The following is a 21,730-nucleotide window of genomic DNA, read 5'->3' as shown; positions in this document are numbered from 1 at the left end:
CTTCGCAATCACCTGTTATGCATCAGAGAGTTGGACAATGACCAAGGAGGATAGAAGGAGAATTGATGCCTTTGAGCTGTGGTGCTGGAGAAAAGTATTGAGAATACCATGGACTGATAGGAAAACAAATAGATTCGTCCTGTAAAGGAATATTTTGGATATGTTGTGAGGAGAGACCGGTCCTTGAAGAAGGACATCATGCTTGGGAGGGTGGAGGGACAGCGCAGGAGGGGATTCAGTGACTGGGATAATCAGGATGGGAGTGTCAGAGACTGTGCAATTGGCACAGGACAGAGCAGAGTTTAGGGCTGTTGTACATAGGCAAGCGACTCAACGGCACATAACAACAACAATAACAAATGTATTGTTGTTATTGTTGTATTGTGTACCATCAAGTCTGAACCAAGCCATAGCTGACCCTGTAGCCAATTTTCAGAGGCAGTTAATCTCATGAGACGACATTTCCCATCCTCATCCCACAGAGCAGCTGGTGGATTCAAACTATATTCCTTTGAGATTGTAGCACATCTTGTCCAATTACAAGAATGACATGATTGGACAATTCACAAACAGTGGAAGAGCTTGAGCAAGGAGACATCTACAAGGGAAAGACATGGAGAGCCTTTGCCACAGAGAAGTCAAGTTGTGGAGTCACACACTTATATCAGCGTCTATGCCCAGCGAAGCAATTTTTTTCTATTCACATGTATTTAATTCCAGATATAAAGTAACCAGACCTCTTGAACTAGCTCTGAAAAAATATTAAGGATAGAGTGTCCTCCAGTAATGGTCAGGAGAAGACATCAAGTCCTTTAGTGCTGTGCTGATTCTATATCAGAGACCTTGTGGGATGAGGGTAGAGAGGCATTGGGGAAAGAAAGTTGTCCCAGAGGTTCCTGGTGCTATTAACCCTTTTTCCCATTAAGCAGCTATTGAATGTGGGTGCAGGCTTTTTGATTGACACTCTTGAAGAAGCACCTAACTACTTTGCCACACCAGTTTACATTTAGAAAAGTTTCCACAAAAAGCAGAATACACAATTTAAAATGAAAAAAAAAACCCATATTACAAAAATTTTCTAAATGAAACAACAACAGAATAGTAAAACACAAAAATCACAAGAGAAGAAATCAAAGTAAAGTATAAAAAAAGGAAAGTTTCTGCTCTGGAGGCCAGATTACCAGATTGAATTGAAAACTTTTAGACACTGGTGCTAAAACTGTTCGAATAAAGCAAACTAGCAAAGATCAAGAAATTAATGGAGGAACAATATAAAACACTCAACAAGGAAATAAAAAACATTGGGGGGGGCGGGAAAGAACTAGTAGTACAGGAAGTTCTGGTGATCTAGTGGTAAGGAGTTGCCCTGCCAAGTCAAAACCATCCCTTTCACATCCATCAGCTGCTTCACGGGAGAAGGATAGACAATCTCCTCTCTCCCCCTGTTCCTTTAACTGCCTCTGAAAACCCCCCAGATGGGAAGCTATGGGTTGAAACAATGTATTGCTGAGGGATTTAATTATTGAGCTTTCCTCCTAAAATGTCATAAACTTGATCTTTAAAAGTTGTCTTTATTAATTTGTTTGGGATCTTGTACTCTTCTTCTTCTTCTTCTTCTCCTCCTCCTCCTCCTCCTCCTCTTCCTCCTCTTCCTCCTCTTCTTCTTCCTCTCTCTCTCTCTGTCTCTCTCTCTCTTCTCTCTCTCTCTCTCTCTCTGTGTACGCATGTATAGTTCTCTCTCAACCTCATCTCTTTCTCCCTCTCATGTAAAGAGGTGATTACTTATTTCATGCAGTCAATCTTGTATTTGGAGTTCACAAAAGTAATACCTGTTAACTTCACTTGGTAGTGCAAAAATTCCCCAAAGTATCTGTTCCTTTGATAGTGTCTTGGCTTTTTCTTCATTTTGTGAATGAAAACTTTACTTGGTAAATAATTTTACCACCAGTGGAACAGCTGATGGATTCAAACTGCATGCTTTCAAGATTGTAACATAGCTTCTTACGACCAGACCACCAACGCTATCGAGACATTAGAAACATGCAAGTTGAAACTACATGAGATCTTTTCTTATTCTCACTAAAATGACAATTGTTAGTGAGGATATGGAAAAATGGAATCATTAGCCATTGTTAGTGGGACTATAAGTTAATATAGCCATCATAAAAATATTTCATGATTTCTAAAAGCTAGAAATATTGAATATATCATGGACTGCCAGGAGAACAAATAGGTCATCCTAGAGAGGGTGAAACCAGAATGCTCCTTGTAGGCTAGGATTCTGAACCTTCATCTGACATACTTTGAACATATTGTAAGGAATGACTAGTCATTGGAGAGGGACATCATGCTTGGGAGTGTGGAGGGACAGTGCCGGAGAGGAAGACCCTCGATGAGATGGATTGATTCAGTGACTGGGGCCATGAGGATAGGTGTGTCAAAGACAGTAAGACTGGAACAGGATAGAGTAGGGTTCAGATGTGTTGTACATAAGGTCACCATGAGTCACAAGTGATTTGCTGGCACATAACAACAACAAGGATCCAGAAATGCCATTGTTAGTTATATAGAGAAGCAATCTCATTGTTAGCAATCGCATCCCAGAAATCGCATACCTAGGTATAAATAAAGCAATCCCAATAATATATAAAGCAGTCTAGGTAGCATAGAAGATTAAGTATTTGGCTATTAACTGAAAGGTTGAAGGTTTGAGTCCCCCATGTATACTATGGGAGAAAGATGAGGCTTTAGAAAAAAAATTACTAGTCCCTTAAAAGCAAAGACACTAAGGGGGCAGGGAAATTAGAATATTGGAAACTGAACAAACAGAATACAATGTAAGAGGCTATTGTGATTTACTGTGAAAAATGTAACTAAGAAGGATGGGCAATCTTTTCCCATGCAATTATTCTGTCTCTGAAAACCGACTGAAGAGTTAGACTGGTTCCAATTTGATGACATACACAATAACAACATTATTGAACAGTTTGTATAGAAATTTTAAAATGAGAACTTAATTTGTATATGTTGTTGTTGTTGATTGCCATCAAGTTGAGGATGACTCATAGTGACCCTATGGACAAAAGACCTGAAGGAAGACCTTCTGTAACTATTATTGTTTCTCAAAGTTCATAGAGTTTCCAGATGCATGTTGTTTAGGAAATGGACGCATGCCACTGCTGCTTACAAAGATGTCTGGATCTGGGAACTCCAACAAATATTGTTTACCATGGGTAACCATTATGGCATTCGACACCCCAAAAGGCACTGAGTTCAGCATTATAGCTACTCCAGGTTACCTTAGTACAGCAAATTGACAAATCAGTGCTGCACAATTGAGAAGAATGTGCCTCTAAATCATAATCATCCTAGACCCAGGGCCTAACCAACTTTTAAATACAAAGGCCCTCAGGAGATGATATTGATTGTAAACAAGAAACTTAAATCATTAACAACCAAACACTCTACACTACCATCAACCAAAACAATAGAACCCACCTTTGCGAGTAGAACTGCTTCCCCTAGTCTCCCTTTCATCTGTATTGTTAACTGCCATTGAGTCAAGTACGACTCATAGTGACTCTATGAGAAAAAGACCTGAACCCCTGTTCTTTAACTGTTGTCCTTTCTCTATGTTCATAGTTTCCAAAGGCATGTGGTTTAGGAAGTGGATGACACTCCTGCTTCCAAAGCTGAACCAATCCGGGAGCTTTACCAAACACTGCTCATGATGGGTAACCAGTATGTTGTTTAACACACCTATGTGGCAGTGTTCAGCATCACAGCACCTCTAAGTTAATTCAGAACAATAAGTAGATAGACCATTGCTGTACCAGTTTAAAGGATATTCATCCCAAAATCGATTAACCCTCATAGAGATGCAAGAAACCATCTTCCAGAGTCAAAGCCAATTCACAGGAGCCTCTTCAAGCTGCAGATTTATCCCTACACTACTGCGTTCTAAAGACAGGCATGCCTAGCCCACCAAAAGCTGGTCAATATAAACCAGAGACACCTCAGGCCACGGTTCATTGTTACCTGAATCTGGCAAGTCCCATAAGCTGACATCCACTTGTGGACGGGGGGGAAAAAAACCAAAAAATAACCAAAGGTTACATATGTGACCATCATGGAGACATGAGAAACCACCGTCCAGAGTCAAAACCATAGGACTTTAAATTTCCCCGCCCAAGCCGTGGACCCTATCTTGATAGACAATTGACATCTCTCTATAATAGGATGACAGAGAACTATCCAGAAAATGCTCCTTTCTCACAAAGCATCAATAATGTGTCCTACGAAGATCTGGGAACTTGAGTGACTAGAAAAGCTGCTGATGGCAGTGACCCTTGATGACATTAGTTCCAGCAAGACTCCAAGCATGAAAGGGTAACTTGAGCGAGATTTTTAAAGCAATGGTTCCTAGTGGAGAGCCAGCATTCTCAGAATATCTATGCCCCTCTTACTTAAGAAGCAAATTATTCAGCATTTTTGTGCATAAAAAGGACCCTTGGACACCATCGTAGAGTCTGAAAGGGATCTGGAATTACCCTTGAGGCAGGAGCCCTTTTGTATCCCCTGACTGAATGAGTTCAAGGAACACAAAAGACAGTAAAAGATTAATTTGAAATATCTCACAAGTGACATGTGGAAACACTGAGTGCTGAGGGATGCACAAAGAGAATGTGGTGAATAGTTACAAATAAATAACTGAAATGCATACTTTAAAACAGAGACTACAGCAACAAGGCTTTTCCCCAATAGCATCCAACTAGGTGCCAGTAAGTACTGCACAGAACCTGAGAATCTTTGTTAAAGCTCAGGGCAAAATAGAGAAGCTCACCAGGAGCTGCTCAGGGCAAATCTGAGAGGCACACCTGGTATTCTGCTGCCTCACCAGCTCTCATTTCAGTACCTTGTGGACAGGCTGATACTCAGCAGACCTCTGGTTCTTAACTGGAAGAAAGAAAGGTTCTTTTTCTTTTCAACTGAGAAAGCACACTGCTCAAGAGAGCAGGGGTTCCAGTGCAGGGGAGAGAGGCCTGTGGGACCTTTTGTAAGCTCAGCCCACAGGTGATCTGCTGCCCTTGCATGGGCTTCAAGGTACCAGGGCAAGAAACAGTGACCACACAAGTGTCCTGCTTGATGAAGACAGATCACCTTCTGGCTACACCAAAAGCTCAGATTATTATTTTTTTTTTAATTAATACAGTTTCTAGGAATTTCACCATTGAAAATTAATGATTCTCTTATGCATTTTTTAATATGTTCTATTTGCATTGAGGGAAAATAAAAATTGAATTTGAAGAATTTAGCTGAAGGTATTTAAATTCACAAATGAAACATATTCAGGAATGTTGTGGTTTTCTGTTGTTTGGTGCTATCCAGTTGAGTCTGACTCACAGAGACCCCACAAACAACAGACTGGAACCCTGTCCTCTTCCATGCCATCCTCATCTTCTCTGACACACGTGAGCCCATTGCTGCAGTCACTGGATCAGTACATCTCATTGAAGGTCATCCTCTCTTTTGCTGACACTCCGTCATTCCAAGTATGATGTCCCTTTCCAAGAAACAGCCTCTCCTAGAAACATGCTTCCTCACCATTCCCTCCAAGGGGCACTCAGGCTGCACTGTTTCCAAGCTGCATCTGTGTCTTCTTTTAGAAGTCTATGTAATATTCAGCAATTGTCTCCAACACCATCATTCAAAGGCATAAATTCCTCTGTCATTCTTATTCATTGTCTAACTCTCAGTTGCACAGCAAGTGATTGAAGAAACCATGGCCTGAATATCCAATTTAAAAATGTATAAGACAATTCTGCTATCTAGTTGAAAAGCTATATGTCTTAAATACGTTTTGTTGCTGTTTGCTGTCAAGTCAGAACTGACCCATAGCTGACCCTGCAGAGGGTTTTCAGAGGCTATAAAACACCTGGAAGGAGATTGTCCAACCTTCTTCTGCAAAGCAGTTTGTGGATTTAAACCACATACCTTTGGGATTGAAGCACAGCTTCTTACCACTAGGCCACCAAAACTTCCTGTACACACATATTATACATTTGTGTACATGTGTACACACACATACACACACACACACACACTCTTAAAGCTAGCTAGCTAGCTATGCATATTTTTGTCCATTTTGCTCATGCACCTATGTACATATGCACATGGTGTGATTATTTGGTGCATCAAGTCAAGTTATATTTATATATGATTATTGTTGTTGTTTGTTGTTGATTGCCTTTGAGTCAAGCAGGACTCATAGTGACCCCATGAATAAAAGGCCTAAAGCTCCTCTACAACTATCAATATTTATCAAAGTTCACAGAGTTTCTGAAGGCAAATTTTTTAGGAAATGGATGTGTGTGTGTGTGTATGTGTGTGTGTGTGTGTGTGTGTGTGTGTGTGTGTATTTGAGCCAATTATTGCAGTTACTGTGGGTGTATTTGAGCCAATTGTTGCAGTTACTGTGCTAATCCACCTGGTTGAGGGTCTTCCTGTCTTTTGCCCTCTCTCCCCCTTTCCAAGCATGATATCTTTTTCTAAGAAATAGCTTCTCCTAGCAACAAACCCAAAGTATGCGTGAGAGAGCTTTATCATCTTTGCCTCCAAGGAGAACTCTGGCTTTACTATCCCTAAGGCATATCAGTTTGCTCTTTTGATAGTACTTGGGATATTCAGTATTATTCTCCAATTGTTGTTGTTGTTGTGAAGTGTCGTCGAGTCACAGGCGATTCATAGCAACCCTATGAAGGAGAGTCCTCGACGCTTGGGTGCCTTTCATCCTCTCTCCAGGTTCATAGGGTTTCCAGAGGCAAGCTATTATGGAAGTGGATGCCACTCTAATACCATAGTTCAAAGGCATTCATTATCTCTCATCCTTAATTCATTGTCAAGCTCTCAGCAACATAGCAAGTGACTGAACACCCTATGGCCTGAATCAGGCACATTTTTAGTCCTCAAATTAACATCAGTGCTCTTCAGTAATTTGGAGAGGTCTCTGAATGCAGATTTGTCCAATGACATATATCTCCTGATTTTTGAGAAGCAATGTGATCGTAAGAGGCTATTCCTTGGAGATGGACATCATGCTTGGGAAGATGGAGGGACTACAAAAGAAAAGAAAACCCTCGACCTGGTGGATTGACATGGTGACTGCAGTAGTGAGCTCGAGTGTGTCAGGTATTGTGAAGGTGATACAGGATAGAGCAGGGTTCAGATCTATTGTTTATAATGTTGCAATGAGTTATACTTGACTTGAAGGCATGTAACAACATGACCGTATAAGGGAACTCTGGTAGCCTAGTGGTAAGAAGCTGAATCGCAATTCCAAAGGCTTGTGATTCAAATCCATCAGCTGTTTGCTTCACTAGAGAAGGATAGACGATCTCCTCCCTTGGCAATTTATTGTCTCTGATTACTCGCTGGAAAGTCAGGTGTGTCAATTCGGATTCTTAAAACGGGCTCTTAAAACAGGCTTGGAGTGGTTTTTTCTCTCAATTTTCGTTGCTGTTTCATCTCTAGGGGTGGGATTTTTTTTTTTCTTTTTACTTAAAATCTGAAATTCTCTGTACAGAACTTCTACTCATCTATTTCAATTGCCAAGCTATCCACATTTAGATTGGGCTTGAGATGTTCCAGAAACTACTTTAGAAAAATAGTGATGAACGTGTAAGGATAAATTAAGATGAAATTAGAGTCTAGTGTCTGAAATGCAGAAATAGGAATGAGGTCAGAATACAAGCATTTGGCATTCTAGTACAAGCCCAGAGGATCAAAATTACTGCTTTGGAGCTTGAGACACAGCAGTAAAAATGTTCTTCAGGCCAGTATTTCTTCTGAATAACTGGGCTGGTTGTTCAGCCAGTATTTGCCATCAGAATGCATGAAACAGGACAAATCTACTGATGCCCTTTAAATTAATGGCTTTTCGTTCACTATACATGAATTATCTTGCTTGCTAGAACATTTTGAATGCACCATTATTTAAAAAATTACTCTCACTCAAGGAGCTAATTTATGAAATTTGTCCATTTCCTTTTCTTTAATTGATGACTGTTTCCAAGTTAATATCAAAAGACCATCCCCCTACTCTGTTTCTCAAGAATTCGTAAGCTTATCACAGTAATGATTTATTTTAAAAAATATATTTGCAGAAAACTACCTAAAGATTGTATTTTAGTACAAACAGTGAAAATAATAGAAGTATTAAGAGAAAGGAGAATTGTGATTGACAGAGGAGAAAATCTGATTACTTGGAAAGAATATCTCAAAGGACTAGAATGAAAATAGTACTATATTAGTGACGAAAATGGACATATTTATGTTTTTTGAGTCATGCTTTACTGGAATACTTCATACTGTTTTTGAGTGATTTTGGGTTTTGACTTGGAACTTAAAAACAGATATATTACACAATACTATGTGCTATGTTTCTATTTTTCTGTACTATTATGGTGGTTATATCAGTCTGCTTATAATCATACCTTTTGTTTGAAATGAAGTGGATCTTTAATAAATATGTCCAGTAAGTTTTTTCATAAAAGAGCGATGTTAGTTGAGAATCCTCAATTTATCTTCCTCTTTACCTCTTCCGTCCCTATTTTTCTCTTGTGAGGCTAATAAGGCAAGGATTATTCAGCAGCTGCAAGCAGCCTGCACAGCTATTCTAATAAGGGAGCTGCATTCCTATAAAAAGGGTGGACACCCAGTCAAATCAAGGCAAGTAAATAAGGAGACACTCTATTCTATAAGCAGTATATTCTGGTCTGCTTACTCCAGGGAACAAACAAAAAACTTATTACCATATATTGGATTTTAGCTCATAGTGACCCTGCAGAACAGAATAGAACTGCCCTAAAGGGTTTCCAAGAGGGTAAGCTTTCTGGAAACCACATGTCCCATCTCTTTCCTGAAGAGAAGTTGATGAGTTCAAACTACCCACCTTTCCGTTAATCAATGAGCACTAAGGACTGAGACCTCTTTCTGTTTACACAAAGTGCCAAGCAGGTGATTACAAGTATCAGCCATCTCCAGTTTCAGTCATTTGCATATGCTTTTCAACTGTGTTTAATAGCAGTAATATATGTACAGCACAAATACTTCAACCAGCACATGGTATAATCAAGCACAAGTTCTAGAGTAGAATAATTTTAATACATGCTTTGATATTTATCACCATATAACCTTGGAAAACTGGCTTAAATTCTCCAAGTCTCAACTCATTTTTAAATTAGAGATAGCAACCATACATGTAATGTCCTTGGGTAGCACAAATGGTTTGCACTTGGCTACTAACCAAATGTGGGACACTTGAATCCATCCAGTAGCAAACTGGTGACCTACTTCTGTAAGATTGTTACAATAGTTTTGAGTAGATTACAACTCATAATGATTCTATACGGCTTAACAGAATTTCTCTGTAGAGTTTCCTATACTGTAATCTTCACAGAATCAGGCCACCAAGTCTTCTGCCTTGGACTGACTGTTGAGTTCAAACTATCGACATTTTTGTTGCTAGCAAGCTCTTAACCATTGTCCTACCACTGAAAACCTTATAGAATACAGTTCTACCCTAACGCACATAGGGTTGCTATGAACCCTCACTGACTCAATAACAGTGGGGTTTAATAGTACATGCATCATGAATGCTATGGGGAAGACTAAGTAAAATAGTCCATCTAAACAGACAGAACCTAAATTTGACACATAGAACACAGGCAGTAACTGCTGGTTGTGTTATCACAAGATATTGGCCAGTCAAGACCAGAAGGATCTAGGACACTGTCTCCTCACAGCTCTTGCCCAATTCTGCTTTTGGCTTGGACACTTTGCGTTTATTTATATTATGCACTTCTGTGGAGCTAATGAAAACAATATCATCCATACCTCAGGGCAAAAAAATGGCATAATAACTCTTGGTGGTTGTTGTTGTGGTGGTGGACCATCAAATCACCTGCAACTAATAGGGATCTGCAGCCTTACCTGTCCTGAGTGAGTCTCACTGATTCCACCATACCTATCACCACTGCCCCAGTTACTGTGTCAGTCTGTCTCATCCAGGGTCTTCCCTCCACCTTCCAAGCATGATGTCCTTCTCCAAGGACTGGTCTTTCTGGCCACATGCCCAAAACTTGTGAGACGAAGCTTTAGAATGCTAGCCCCCAAGGAGGAACTTGGTTTCCCCCTCTCCAAGACAGACTTACTTGTTTTCTTGGTGGCCTATGCTATGTTCAAGACTCTTCTCCAGCACCACAACTTAAATTTTTCTGTCATCTTTAGTCATTGGCCAGCTCTCTGATACAAAAAAATTAATTGCAAAGACCATGTCCTGGATCAGGCGCATCTTAGTCTCTAGACTGACATTTTTGTTTCTCAGTACACTAGAGCAGTTCCTGACAGCATATTTTTCCCAGTGCTAATAATAACTCTTTAGATTATACTAAAGAAATAGCTTTCTTTTTCCCGTGAGGACAAGTTAAAAATGGTTATAGCAAGAACATAATTTAATATCTTTTCTTTTTCTCAATTCTACTGATCAATAATAAATGATGTTAGAAAAAGAAGATAGACAAACTCTACTTGAATTGAAAAATGCAGTTGCTGGTTTGATGCATATCTAATAAATGATAAACATACAATCTTTTATCAGCAGATAGGATATTTCTTTTCCCCTAAATTATAATTTTTTTTAAAAGTGAAATTCAGAAGTTGGAAAATTTTTAAATTGTAGTTAGTGATATCTTTGAATATTGAAAAATTTATGCTAAGAAAGTGTTTTTAAAGTATAGAAAAATAATATCAAGACTTTTGAAAGATGATTTATTTCTCCATAAAGGAAGGATTGCCAGTGTGTTTGTTTGCTTGCTTGTTTCTTTTCAGAAAAGCGCTAACAGTTGTTTTCCATTTCCTTGAAATTTATATATTCTGAAGAGGATTCAGAGACAGTTAGAAGTAGTTCAGCCACGGTCTATGGAAACAGGGCAGTATAAGTTGCATGGAAACCAAATCCCTTGCAAATTGAACTTTGATCCACATGGAAACAGGCAATAGTGGCCTGCCAAAGATTGTGGCTAGCCAGCCCATGATGAATGTGTATCTGTGCTTCAACTGTCGTCTTTAAGCAGAGCAGCAAAGTGGCATCGTGGCACTGTGCGGAGGGAACCATCTCTGAGCTGGTGGCCAGTGCTTGTTTTCTGTGCTGATCAAAATATAACTGACAAGTTATTTGTTTGCTATGTAACAAGGTGCTGCATCTCCATTGTTCATGATGGAAACATTTTCAAAAAGTTAGAAGCCCGGATTTCAAACACATTTTTATAAACTGTTTTTGCTGAAGTTCTACTACATAATCATATCAAATTGAGATTTTTTTTAGAAATAATCAAGTCACCTATTTTGGCATTTAAAAAAAAAAGGTAAATGAAACTAATGGAAGTACTGTCTAGATAGAATCATTGCAAATGCAAGAGAAATTTGTTTCTTGCTAACTTTTTGGTTTTTTACAGAATACAACCAAATTAAGTCAGTTAAAGATCAGTTACCAAGAAGAAAACACTTTCATGGTACCTGTTTAAATAGAAAATGACCATATGAACATATTTTATATTATGATATGAAACCCATTTATGGATAAATGTAAATAAATCAAATTCATTTTTTACTTTCTTATTAACTTTACATGAAATTAACCTAAAATTGTGTGTATAGCTATGTGCTCAGAGATGACTAAATTCAATATACTGTTTTATCTTCTTTTTATCTCTTTTCAGAAAGTGAAGATGATTTGAATGACTTGTCAAACAGGTTAGGAAATGCAGAAATTAGAAACGGGGATCTTCTGAAAGCTTTGAACGACACACTGGGAAAGTTATCAGCCATTCCGAATGGTATGCATTCAAGAGTGTGAAAACTTTGTTGACTTGAATGTCCAAGTAATGTAACTTTTACTGTGTTGCCCCACATTATATTTGTACTGATGTCAGAAAATTAGATGTTTAGGGGTTTTTGTTTAATTATCTGCTATTCTCCATTACTTATTATAGGTTGAGTTCTGTGCCTTGCCCTCATCCTCTCAAAAACTCTATTGATGGCCCCACCCTCAGGATCTGTAAACATGACTGTGTTTAGATGTAAGGTCTTCAAAGAAGTGATCAGTAAACATGAAGTTATGTGGATATAAAGTGGTTCCTAAAACAATATCATTTGCATCAGTATAAAGAGAATTTAGAGACATATGCACAAAGACCCAGAAAGAAGATGGTCATGTGAAGAGTAAAACAAAGTTGGAATTCCACTTCAACTACAATCTAAGGAATGCCTGGGCTACCAGAAGCTAGAGACAAGAAAGCATCTGCCCCTAAAGCCTTTAGCGAAAATGTGGCTCACACACCCTGAAGTTAGAATTCTGGTCTGAAAATCATGAGACAATACTGTTTCTCTCTTTACTCAAAGAGAGTAGTACTTTTTATCAAAACAATTAATACAGGTGTCCATAGAAGTAGCCTTTATTAAGGAATATTCAGCCATCTTATTAAGATATTGTTTTTTCCCATTTCATCCCATGAAATATTAATAAATACTAATTAAATTGGACAGACATTATTCTGAAGAAGGTCAATATACTACAAACAGCCCCACTTTCCATGATCCCTGCAACAATAGGTAAAGGGAAACTTTCAGTATAACTCTTCTGGAAAACTTCAACTCATGAAAAATTACAACTTTCACAAACTTTAGTGGTTTTACCAGTTCTACGGTGTCTTTCCACTAATTTTAACTACTGTATGAAATTTTGCTAAATTCTTGATATGATCATTTAGTTTTAATATTTTCAAATTTTACTAGGAACTGAGGCAGGACTGGCATCCACTTCTAGACAACATGCCTCTGGAAGCTCTATGAACTTTGATAAATGTCGATAGTAGTAGAAAGGCCTCAGGCCTTTTGGTCACGGGGTCGCTATGTGTCCTGCTGTTGTTGACTGAAGACAATCAACAACAACAACAATGTAAAATTAAATGTAGTTAGTATCTAACAAGAGTTTCTAATTTTTATGAAGTACTTCCCCAATATGACTGCATTAATAGCTTGCAGTCCAAAAGTAGATGGCACTATTATTCCCACTTTATAGGCAAGAAACTGAAATACATTAAATGCCATTGTTAAACTTGGCATAAGTAATATTTGAACTCAGCTGTGTGACTAAAGAGCTCTTAATCACCAAGCTACACATCGTCGTTGTTTTTTTTTTTTAGATGTCGTTGAATTGAGGTTTGAAGCTCTGTCTCACATGTTTTGGTCACATGGCCAGGAAGGATCAGTCCTTGGAGAAGCACATCATGCTTGGAAGGGTGGAGGGACAGCTCACAAGAAAAAGAGACTGGATGAGATGGATTTATACAGTAACTTGGTAAATAGGAGTAGCTGTGTGAGAATCAGTGATACTGGCTCAGGGAAGCGCAGGGTTCAGAGCTATTGTACATAGGATCACTATGAGATGCTGGCAACTCGATAGCACAGAATAATGACATAATAACCCTATGAACAACAAATATGAACCCTATCTGTCCTGTGCCATCTTTACAATCGTTGACACACCCAAGTCCATTGCTGAAGTTGCTATGTCAATCACTTGGTTGAGAATCTTTCTCTCCTTTGTGCCCCTCCACCCTTCCAAGCGTGATGCTCCTCTTCAAGCAATATAACCAAAGTAAGTGAGACATCTATGGTATACCTATTGACACATTTCAGTTAACAGATGCTGCCATGGACGTGCTCACCAAATTGTGCCAAGAAATCTGGAGAAGGACCACTTGGCCAACTGACTGGAAGAGAGCGGTATTTGTTCCTATCCCAAAGAAAGGTGACCAAACAGAATGTAGAAACTACAGAACAATCTCACTGATTTCACATGCAAGCAAGATTTTACTGAAGATTATCCAAAAACGACTGGAACAGCACATCAACAGAGAACTACCAGAAGTCTAGGCTGGGTTCAGAAGGGGTTGTGGTACTAGAGATATTGTAGCTGATGTTAGATGGATCTTGGCTGAAAGCAGGGAATACCAGAGGACTGTCTATCTGTGTTTCATTGACTATGCAAAGGCATTTGACTGTGTAGATCATAACAAACTATGGCTGACTCTGAGAAGAATGGGAATCCCAGAACACTTGATCGTTCTAATACGAAACTCATACTTGGACCAGGAGGCAGTCGTCAGAAGAGAGCAAGGGAACACTGCATGGTTCAAAATTGGGAAGGGCGTACGCCAGGGATGCATCCTATCTCCATACCTTTTCAACCTATAGACAGAAAAGATTATCCGGGAGGCTGGACTCTATTAGGCGAAATGTGGAGTCAAGATTGGTGGACGATTTATCAAAAATCTGCGTTATGCGAACGACACAACCCTGCTTGCTGAAACTGAGGAGGACCTGAAGCGCCTGCTGCAGAGTGTCAAGGACTGCAGCCTGCAATATGGATTGAGGCTCAATGTCAAGAAGACAAAGATTCTCACCACTGGACCAATTGGCAGCATCAGGATGGATGGTGACGAGATTGAGATTGTTCACAGCTTTAGTTTGCTTGGCTCCATAGTCAACAGTCTTGGCACCAGCAGCCAGGAAATTAAAAGGCGCATTGCAATGGGAAAGTCTGCTGTTAGGGACCTCTCCAAAGTGCTGAAGAGCAGTGGTGTCTCTCTGGAGACTAAGGTGCTTCCGATACAGGCCATGGTCTTCGCAATCACCTGTTATGCATCAGAGAATTGGACAATGACCAAGGAGGATAGAAGGAGAATTGATGCCTTTGATCTGTGGTGCTGGAGAAGAGTATTGAGAATACCATGGACTGCTAGGAAAACAAACAGATTTGTCCTGGATAGGGTTAAACCAGGTGGCTCCTTGGAGGCAAGGATTCTGAGGCTCCATCTAACATACTTTGGACATGTTGTGAGGAAAGACCGGTCCTTGGAGAGGGACATCATGCTTGGGAGGGTGGAGGGACAGCGCAGGAGAGGAAGGCCCTCTATGAGGTGGATTGATTCAGTGACTGGGATAATTGGGATGGGAGTGTCAGAGACAGTGCGATTGGCACAGGACAGAGCGAAGTTTAGAGCTGTTGTACATAGGGTCGCTATGACTCGCAGGTGACTCGACGGCACATAACAACAACAACAAGTGAGACAAGCTTTATCATCTCTATCTCCAGAGATCATTTCGGCTATACCTTCTCTGAGACACATCTGTGTGTACCTTAGCAGGCTGTGGAATCTCTAGTAGTCTTCTTCAACACCACAGTCCCAAGGCATCAATTCTTTTTCGGCCATATTTACTCATATCATAGTATAGACACATATATTCAGCATTTTTCCTATATTTATATATCATGATAAGTGAATTAACACACATATTTATACAGCAACTTCTAAAATCTAAGTGGGTTTTATGTAGTTTTTAATCTTAAGAAAACCTGACTAGCATCTGACTATCGATGTCACCAGTTCAGTGGGTCATTAATGAACTACCTAGAAAATCACCAGTGCTGAAAATGGATGTGAAATGCAATCACATGCTGTAGCACACACTCAGCAGAGTCACTTTATCCTAAACTTTAAGAACTCCACCACCCTCAAAAAGTACAGATTTTGAGGGAGCTGTTTGGCTCATAAATAGCCGTAGTGGCACAATGGCTAACAAAAATATCAGTGGTTGGAACCTACAAGCCACTGTGTGGAAGAAAGATGTGACATTCTGCTTCCATAAAGGCTCTCAAAACTCACTGCCGTCAGATTCATTCTGACTCCTAGCGGCGCTCATTGGGTCTTCCAAGGGTTTACATCTATCTTAGTGGGAGAAGATTCTCCATCTTTCCCCCAGGCTGGTGGAGCCAAACCAGATATGTGTGGACATTAGTTTAGCGGCACCACAGACTGCAGACTAGCCACCAGCACCTCTCCACAGAAGCTCCAGTTTAGGGGACCCTCTGCGGAAATTCCACTTTGCAGTTTCCAGGAGCTGGAATTAGCATGATAGCAATGGATTTGATTTTTCTATAACATATGTGGAGAAGTGTCTCTCTTTAATATACTCAACTACAAATCACAACATACTCTGTTATACAATGAACATTTGGAATAACCATTTTGATATTTTAAACACTAGCCCAGTATGCATTGCAAAAATCCTTGGGAAAATTAAATTTAGCTATCAATTTCCTTCGTTCCCTTTAACTGAATGTGAGGGTTCAGCCTTGACCCTTTGTAAATGTGTCCTGAGATCTTCTAGCTGTGACCTTAATTTAACAAGCATGGAGTAAGCCACCCACCTCAGACCCTTTGTTTTGTTTTTCATATGCTGGTCTTCTGACAGATACAGCTGTGAAACTGCAAGTCGTTAAGGACAAAGCAAGACAAGCCAACGACACAGCAAAAGACGTACTGGCACAGATTAAAGACTTCCACCAGGACCTTGATAGCCTGAAGAAAAATTACGATAAACTAGCAGACAGCGTAGCCAAAACAAATGCTGTGGTAAAGGATCCTGCCAAAAACAGTAAGTGTTCCTTTTTCACTTTGATTATGTCATTTATTTCTTCAAACTAAAAAAAGTATTCCAGCTTCGTAAATGAGAGTGCTGGAGAAGAGCCTTGTTTGAACTGGTATTGTCTGCCTTCCCTGTTTCATGGTCTGAGCTCAGAAATTGAGAGGCCTGCAGATTCGACACTGCAGCCCTCTCTCCCAGGGTACACCAGTGCATTTTCCACATCTACGTTGTTCATCTCCATGGAAAAAAGAAGACTCCGTAAGCCTGTATTTGGGCATAGAGATATCAAGCACTTTTGAACTCTTGACTATAAAATTTAACTTTGTGAAATGGTATCTTCGAAAGTCCATGAAGTTTCATGGCATATACAAGTTAAGGACAATACACATGAGCATGTCTCTTGGAACAAGATATTAAAAATCACATTGTTCTTGTCGAGCATTAAGTTGATTGCAACTCGTAAACATGCTAGACAAGAGAGTGGGACTGCCCAATAGGGCTTTTCAGGCTGTAATCTTTACTGACATGGATACCAGGCCTTCTTTACCTTGAGAACCTGGTCGGCTTGAATCTCTGACCTTTTGGTTAACAGATTAAAGCTTAACGAGTGTCACGATGACTTATTTAAATAGATGACAACTTGAAATGTAATACAATATTTGTATTGTATTGAATTGTAATCCAATATTTTGAAGCTTAATATTTCATTACAATGGCTTATATTGCTTAGCCTCTAGGACATAAAAATGGCACACTTATCTAGTTTATAATAAGAGTATTTACCTTACATTGTACTGCATAAATTCATGGTGATTTGATAAATATTTTTCAAAAGAAATACTGAGAAAAATGTAGGAAACTTTAATATGATGATAATTTAAATAATTAGTTAAATGTAGTAGATAAGCACAAAGACCTTGAAATATATTTTTCAATCCTCACAAATAATAAAATGTTACCTTGATACATTATTCCACTAAAGGAGGCACTCAGCTGTTCATAGTTGTCATTCTCAAAAGAATAGCCATCTGTATGTATATGAAATTCTACATTATAATCTTATTTGGACAGGGCAATAAGCAAAAAATGTCAGTACAATTGATATTATAAACTGTTAATCCAATGCTGTTTGACTAGGGAACAGAGTCTAATTTCAGTACCGTAGACTGACATCAAATTAGGAAAGTCTACCAATTAGTATGGGACTCTGGTGGCCTAGTGGGATAGTAGTAAGGAATTGCACTCCCAACCCAAAGGCATGAGGTTTGAATCCACCAACAACTCCACAAAAGAAAGAGGGTCAATCTCCCACATGAATTACAGCCTCTGAAAACCTGCTGGAGGTCAGCAATGAGTCAATTCCAACTTGCCAGCAAATAATAACAAAAACAAAGACTCAAATCAGATGCTAAGAGTATTAGAAACAGGAGCAGTACAAGATTTTAGAATAAGCCATTAGAAGATTTCATTGCTTGACATTTTGTCAAGGAATAGAGAAAGAAATATTTGGATTCTTCTTTCCATATAAGTAAGTTTTTTGTTTCTTCCTCCAAGTTAAGTATTTCTTAGAAATGGTCTTTTTGATACACCCCAAACCATATTTCCCCCTCCAACCCTGCCAAAAATAGAATGTTTTTATAGTAATTATCAAAATTCCTTTCCTTATTTTATACTCTAAGATATCTGAAAGTAGCCTTTCATAATATCTTCGTCTTTACCGTGTTTTTACAGCATTTAATTCAATTCCATCTATTTCATGTCTTGTTATAATAAAGCTTCTTTAAAAATAATTTAATAAAGCAATTTTTGTACAAATTTATATCATAGTATTTTTTGTTTTAAAAAGGAGAGCAATTGAGAGAGGACCTATTGGGGAAAAGTAATATTTTGAGAGGTGCAAGTTAATAAAAATATCTATAACAATATTCCCTCATTAATTTTCTAATTTCTTTTTCATTTTACTTCCATATGAAATTATCTGCAGAAATCAGTATGTATATAAATTTTTATGCTTGATTACCTAATGCAGAAAGCTTTAGCTTTGCATGTTACTATGCTGTAATATTGCTTTAAACTTTATAAAGATATTCTTCTTAATGTCACAATATTAATGCTAATATGTATAAGTTGAACTTTCCTTTTTATGGAAATAATACATAGATGTATTTGATATAAAATGTTTTCACTTCTGTTATGGAAATTACTAACGTATCCATATGAAAGTGAACAACTAAATTCTTCCACAAACTCAGCTACATTAATGATTCTCTAGTAGCTCAAACTCTGTCCCTAAACTTTATCTTACTTCTTTGATAATCAGGCTGAAAAAGATTGGGTATATGTTCTTACACTCCCTCCTTATCCTAACCTAATAAACCATAGTTGTCCTTCCTTATAAGTAATTATTCTCACTCTACATGAATTTTAATTGGAGACCCACCAGGTAAAATTTGTTATTGTTGCTGTTAAGTGTCATCCAGTCAACTGTGACTCATAACAAGCCAGTGAACCTTGCTCTATCCTATGCCATCCTCATCAGCTCTGATACTCAGGACAGAGATTGTCACAATGGTGACAGTCAGCGTCAATCCTTTTCCTTGAGGGTTTTCTTTTTTTTTCCTCTGGCCCTCTACTTTCCCAGAATGATGTCTTTTTCCTCAGAACAACATACACAATACATTTCACCAGCATTACCTCCTAAGGAGCAACCTGATTGCATTTTCACACAGAGTAGTTTGTCCTTTTGGCAATGCATGGAACATTCACTACTCTTCTCCAAAATTGGATATCAACAAATATACAACTACTAGACTATGAACTATTTATTACCTTTTAAAATGTTCTTATTTCAATTGAATATAAAAACAAGACTTCAGAATGTATAGAAAATAAGAATGATAAAACATATCAAAACCTGAAAATTATAGTCATAATTGTCCTCATAGAAAAGGAGGTGATTATATTATTAAACAAGCATCAAAACAAAAAATTTAGGGAAACAACTCAGTAAGTTAGAAAAAGAACAATTACTTAAAGCCCAAATGAAGTAAAACATAGAGACATAGAAGACAGAAAATAAGACTTGATAAATTCAAGAGGCAAATCATTAGAAATATAAAATAGCAAAATAAAATATTATCAGTCTCTATCAAAAAAAAGAAAAAGTAGACAAAGTTCAAAAGGAATTTTGATCTTTCCCTTTGTAACTAGATAGAGCAGAAATATAGTACATTATAAGAGAATGTAAACCCTACACTAAGAAATCTTCTCTTCAGGGGGAGAAAGACAATCTCCACCCATGTAATTAACTACCTTTGAAAGCCTGCTGGAAGGTCAGTCAACTATGGGTCATTTCCAGCCTGGAGGTAGACAACAACAACATCAATAAATCTTCAAGCCTAGATTAACACTTTCATAGAAAAATGTTGTTATCTAAATTAATTTCCAGATGTAGTTTTAAAATATGTACTGCCAAATAACAATGAGAAAATTGACTAGATTGAAAAACAAAACAATCTACGCAAAAAGAAAATGGGCAGATGATTAATTAAAGGTTTATAAAACAAAAAGACAACTGTTTAGGTTCAATTTGAACCATTTTAAGCAAGTGTTTTTACCATAATAATACACATTTCAGAAATAAAGTGTTCAGTCCTTGATCTAGCCACTCTGTACTTAGAGAGCTAATGATGTCAGTCTAGAGACTAAAGTGTTCCTGATTCATGCCATGGTTTTCACAATTATTTGCTATGTATAAGAAAGCTGGACAATGACCAGATATGGTAAAAGGAGAATTGATGACTTTGAGCTGTGGTGCTAGAGAAGAGTATTGAATATACCATGGACTGCTGAGAGAATAGGTTCATTCTAGAAAGGGTGAAACCAGGCTGCTCCTTGGAGGCAAAGATTCTGACACTCCATCTGACATACTTTGGGCATGTTACAAGGATGGACCAGTCCTTAGATAGGGGCATCATGCTTGGGAGGGTTGAGGGACAGGACAGGAGAGGAAGACTCTGATTGAAATGGATTGACACAGTGACTAAGGTTATGGAGTAAGAATAAGGTTGGCTCAGGATAGTGCAGGGTTCAGAGCTGTCTGTTGTATATAGGGTCGCTGTGAGTCTCAAATGACCCAACAGCAAATAACAACAAGAACATGAGTTCAAAATATCAACTTAAAAACTTAGTTTAAAAAGAATTCACTTCCTTCAAGCACATGTGATTGATTCTTAAAAATAATTTTCAGTGGTTCAACATCAGCCAGAGAAGAGATCATTCATTGTCTCACAAGATGGATAGCCTTGGACCTTGAACAGTTTAACTTTTCTATCAGGGTCACAATGACAGAAGACAGAACAATGCATGCTCGATTAGATCCTAAATGACATAGTTTTCATAAAATTGCCAGCATCTAGAAAGAATATTGGTTTTCCATGTGTCATATGCCCTCCTATGAAAATAATCTGTTAAAATTCTATGGATCAGTCTTAGCCTTTAAATACCTAGGGACTGAACCTTCTAAAATTACCATTATTTATCCTTTCTTGATTTACAAAAAGAGAAGTTTAATACTATCTAGCCAAATGCATAGATAAGAATAATAAACTATTCTTCAAAATGAAATTGAGCTGCAGCATGAAGATTTCATTAAAGTATGATGTAAGCCTGAAATCTAAGGGTTGTTCAACATTGAAATATTTTCCAAAAGACATTTTGATAGCTCTTTAAGTATGCAAAGAAAGGCAGTGAGAAAAAAGGGGGGGGAGGATCAATCTGTCTAAGAATCCTGCTTTAAATATAGTTCTGTCTTGGACAGATGAAGTGATATTTTAAAGATTCTTCCACTTTCTTAATTTAATGACTGAATTTCTATAAAGTGTAGCTTTTTGGCTGTCGGTAAAAACTAAGCATTGACTTAAGCTCACAATTTCAATGCTAATTTTCACTTTCACCACAACGCCAAAGTGCAAGCAATATTGCTCTAACATTTCCTCCAGCCTGCCTCAATCCCAACTAAAATATCTCCATTTGCCATCACAAACTTTGCTTCAGTGGTCATGGCTTTGCTGTATTATTTGGACAAGATGAAATTTCTTCATTGCTTGGTGAATATATTTCTGTTCTGATTTCTCGTGTGTGTGTGTGTGTGTGTGTGTGTGTGTGTGTGTGTGTGTGT

The 21,730-nt window shown here is 38.2% G+C and overlaps 1 protein-coding gene across 1 annotated transcript in view; it reads left to right on the top strand.

The window, feature by feature from the left end:
• LAMA2 (laminin, alpha 2) overlaps nucleotides 1-21,730 on the top strand; it is a 746,602-nt gene that overhangs the window by 614,145 nt on the left and 110,727 nt on the right. The window contains exons 42-44 of the mRNA XM_006885032.1: nucleotides 11,778-11,894; nucleotides 16,378-16,560; nucleotides 18,536-18,541. Coding sequence (XP_006885094.1) covers nucleotides 11,778-11,894; nucleotides 16,378-16,560; nucleotides 18,536-18,541 — 306 coding nt within the window. The remainder of the gene's footprint in view (nucleotides 1-11,777; nucleotides 11,895-16,377; nucleotides 16,561-18,535; nucleotides 18,542-21,730) is intronic.

Source organism: Elephantulus edwardii, unplaced genomic scaffold (assembly GCF_000299155.1).
Source record: "Elephantulus edwardii isolate Elephantulus edwardi_28Jun2011 unplaced genomic scaffold, EleEdw1.0 scaffold00039, whole genome shotgun sequence".
NCBI classification, from domain to species: domain Eukaryota; kingdom Metazoa; phylum Chordata; class Mammalia; order Macroscelidea; family Macroscelididae; genus Elephantulus; species Elephantulus edwardii.
This window is presented reverse-complemented; position numbering and strand designations above follow the sequence as displayed.